This window comes from Topomyia yanbarensis, chromosome 3 (assembly GCF_030247195.1).
Source record: "Topomyia yanbarensis strain Yona2022 chromosome 3, ASM3024719v1, whole genome shotgun sequence".
In the NCBI taxonomy this organism is placed as follows: Eukaryota; Metazoa; Arthropoda; class Insecta; order Diptera; family Culicidae; genus Topomyia; species Topomyia yanbarensis.
In genome coordinates, this window is record NC_080672.1 from 73,263,206 (window position 1) to 73,266,812 (window position 3,607).

A 3,607-nucleotide genomic window follows, 5' to 3' on the forward strand; every position below is an offset into this window, starting at 1 on the left:
CTTCGAAGTTGACAGTGTTTCTCTTGGTTTACAGTACATTTCTAAAGCTAGTATATTTTCCTCCAAGGTCACAATATATCCTTAAAGCTCATTACTTTTTTCCTAAAGATTCCAGGCTTTTCTGGCGTTCACAATACTACCCAGCAGTTCACTTTTTTTTAGAAAATGAATTTACTTGATTTTCGCTTAATACTGAACTTCATAATGCTTCTCTCAAATTCACATAATTTCCCTGAAGTTCGCAATGCTTCACTGAATTTCATAACTTCACTGAAGTTTTGTCGAGTTTTCCAGTTCCTCCCTGTAATTCGTGGAAAATCTTAAGGAAATTGTTCAGAATTTAATAAAGCTTTCCTAATGTTTATATAACTTTCCTGAAGTTCGTTGAACTCTACTTAAATTCATTGAACCTTACAAAACTATTCAAATATTCCTTGAAGTTTGAAGAAATTCTCAGAAGTTTGAAGATCTGAAGTTCGGCAATGTTCATCAGAATGTATTTCTTTGTAAATTTTTTAACACAGTGTACTACCGACTTAACTTCATTTGATTCTGTATTTCAACTCCTAATCCTAATTCACCTATATATTCGAGCGTACACAACAATTTCACCGCTTCATTCACGCCCCTTCGTTTCGATTGCACACCACATTGCTCTCCAAATCGCACTGATGCTCGTCTGGGTTGAACATCATCCCCTCAGAGCACTCCATGACGTTTGGCTTCCCGGAATAGCACAGCACATATTTTCTACACGTTTCCGGATGTTCGAAAAAGTGCAGACCTTCGTCCGGACAGTTGAAACACTCGTCAACCGTAGCCTGATAGCAGGCTTGCAGCGCCTCAATAAACCGGAAACCCGGCGGACAAACCTTCGGGAAGGCGACCCCTTGATAGCAGGTAAAATACTTGTTGCACTGTCGGGGATCATCGACAAAGTGCGTGTCCGTGGGGTGACAGGTGATGTCGTCTGTGTTCACTTCGGCAGTGCTTCCGGCGAGGACCGCCACTAGTAGTGTCAGTTTGAGAGCTGAACCTGTGTGTAATTAAACAAATAGAAGCTTAAAAACAATATTACAAACTAATTCTCTACTAACTGGTCATTGCGTCGTTTGAAAAAAAAAATCCTATAAAAACATTCAGCTATCGCTGTTGCGTATCAACTAACCCGGTTGGGTTACGGCTCGTGTTTTTAATCGTAAAATATCCAATCGGTTATCTGCACTAGATAAAAGGTTATCTTATTTTACTAATAATTGGGTGACAATTTTGATGGGCCATACCATTGCTCGTGTTTGGGTTTCGTCGCGATTATTCATATACAAATACACATACACACAAAACATTGTTTGGTATAAACTTGAAGCTTAACTATACAAATATTGAGCGTGCTTAGTTTCTTCTGGTAAATTACCAAATAGTTCAATACATTGTGTAATTTGTAATATTTTGAGCATTCACTAAATCAATACTGTAGATTTGAAATTATTTGATTAATCTACAAAAGTGGAGTGTAAAACATAAACATATCAATGTTTTGAGTGTACGTTTTATGGACTCCCAAAAAAATTATCATTTGGGAAGCGAGTAGAACGCTGTTATCTTTACACAAAATCCCCCAATCTGTGACTAATATTCGCCATTATTTATAAACAGTTGTTATTTTTAACATAAATTGCACGCGATTTTTCTGTTCCTTCTTTCCGAAAAAATTTGATTGTTTTTCTGTCGATGCCTGGTTTTTAATATTATACTAGAATGGCGAACTGTAATTTTTCTTTATCTTCTTCTACGCACTACCCGCCAAAAGAGACAAGAACTTGCAAGACTGAATTTTTTTAGTCTGATCTTCAACTGTTTGCACGTATGGTGCTACCGGAAAGAGAACACTTGCTGACTCAACGCGATAGTTCGGAAAACCTTAATTACTCTCGCATTTCGTTTTCCGTGCAAAGCCATTGCTCTTAATCAGGGCTGATCTGATTTCTCACAGTTCATTTCTCATTCGTCGTGGTGGTGCGGCGTTTGTGCAACCCGAATTCATTCCTTCGCCAGCATCAGGCAGCCGCTTGTTCGGAACAAATAGAAAAGTGTTCGAGCGTGCGAGATCCAATTAATTTCGGAAATTTTGCCTCTCCGCTATGTACATACAATCATACCTACATGCTGGTTAGAGTATTTTATATATTTCATACAGGTTGGGGGATGAATCGAAAAAAAACTGCTGGGAGATCAATTTGGGTTTTGCAAGATCAGTAAATGCTGGATTGCTAAACAGGCCAAATACGCCGTACTTGCTGCAATGGGTTGTAAGAATTTTAATTTGATTGATTAGTTAGCTGGAATTGTTTTGATGTATATCTATTACTTTCAGTTACCGTTTTTTATAATATCCAGCTGAATTTTTTTCTCCAAATTGGATTTCATTTTTATATTCAATAAATTAGCAAAAGTTCTGTTAGATATTGTAGAAAATGGTGGAAGTGAGTAATATTAAACTATTCATTTTCAATTAATAAATCACAACACAAAGCTGATGTGTATCACATCTGCTGAATTTTTTTTGTGGGATAATACAAACTTGGTCACAAACGCAAACATGCAGTTGCGATCATCCACGCAAATCTACGCCCGTGATCTCGCAAACATGAAAACGCCCCTGTATTTAAGTGAACGTTTTAACTCCTACGAATTTATGAACGCGATTTTAAGTGCGATTATGCCAACGTCCGTTCCCACGCGATCATGAATCGGTCACGTCCGGAGGGTCCTACCCTCTGTAACTGAGCGATTTTTTTCTGTTTTTTTAATTTTTTATAGCGCTTTGAAGTCAACAATCCGATTTTCACTAGTAACATCGTTTATCTTGTTATTGTAATGAAAAAAAAAACAATATTTTTTCAAAAGCTCCCGTAGTTACTTCGGTAGTTATATGAATAAAAACAGTGTAAATTTCAAATCAATTGGTGCAGTATACTTGCAGTTATGATGTACACTCTTTGTGTCGTAAAACAATATTGGAAACGGATTTTTTCATTGAAAATCAAAATAACGGCACGTGATTTGCGCCAACATTCAAGAACCCACACGAAAATGCAAATGACCATATCGAATTTATGCATGCAATGTTTCATACACATATGCGACATACAAGGACCCACGTTATTAAACACATGCAAACGATCGAACCCCTCACGATAATCCATACACACACTTTCGCCCGCGATCTCTTAAACATAAAACCTCCCCGGTGATTAAGTGAACGCTTTAGCGCCTATTAATTTACAAAAGCGTCTCCAGCGCGAACATATAAACGCTCGTTCCCATGCAATTTTAAAATCTCCACGTCCCCACATCTGAACCGTACACTCAATATTAAAATCCGCTGCAATGTGCTTAACCAGTGATTTAGTATGTGATTTCCCGTATCATCCGCAATTGTAGTTAGTGATTTTTTGTTTTCGATTATAGAGCTTTTAACCTTAAGGTCATTCGCCTCTTCGGGTTAGAAAAATCCCTTATGAAAAATATTTTTGCCAGAAATCTGTAACCTTCTTTCATTTCCAAAACATATAGGAGTTTTCTGATAACTAGATCCTTCGATAAA

At 37.3% G+C, this 3,607-nt stretch overlaps 1 protein-coding gene across 1 annotated transcript; it reads right to left on the reverse strand.

Annotated features, from left to right (window-relative positions):
• Nucleotides 1–534: 534 nt before the first annotated feature.
• LOC131687597 (protein obstructor-E-like) lies at nt 535–1,202 on the reverse strand. The gene is made up of 2 exons (XM_058971684.1): nt 1,098–1,202; nt 535–1,036 (listed from the first exon to the last, which is right to left on the reverse strand). Exons 1-2 carry the CDS (start codon nt 1,102–1,104, stop codon nt 621–623), a joined length of 423 nt encoding a protein of 140 aa, XP_058827667.1. The 5' UTR covers nt 1,105–1,202; the 3' UTR covers nt 535–620.
• Nucleotides 1,203–3,607: the final 2,405 nt, after the last annotated feature.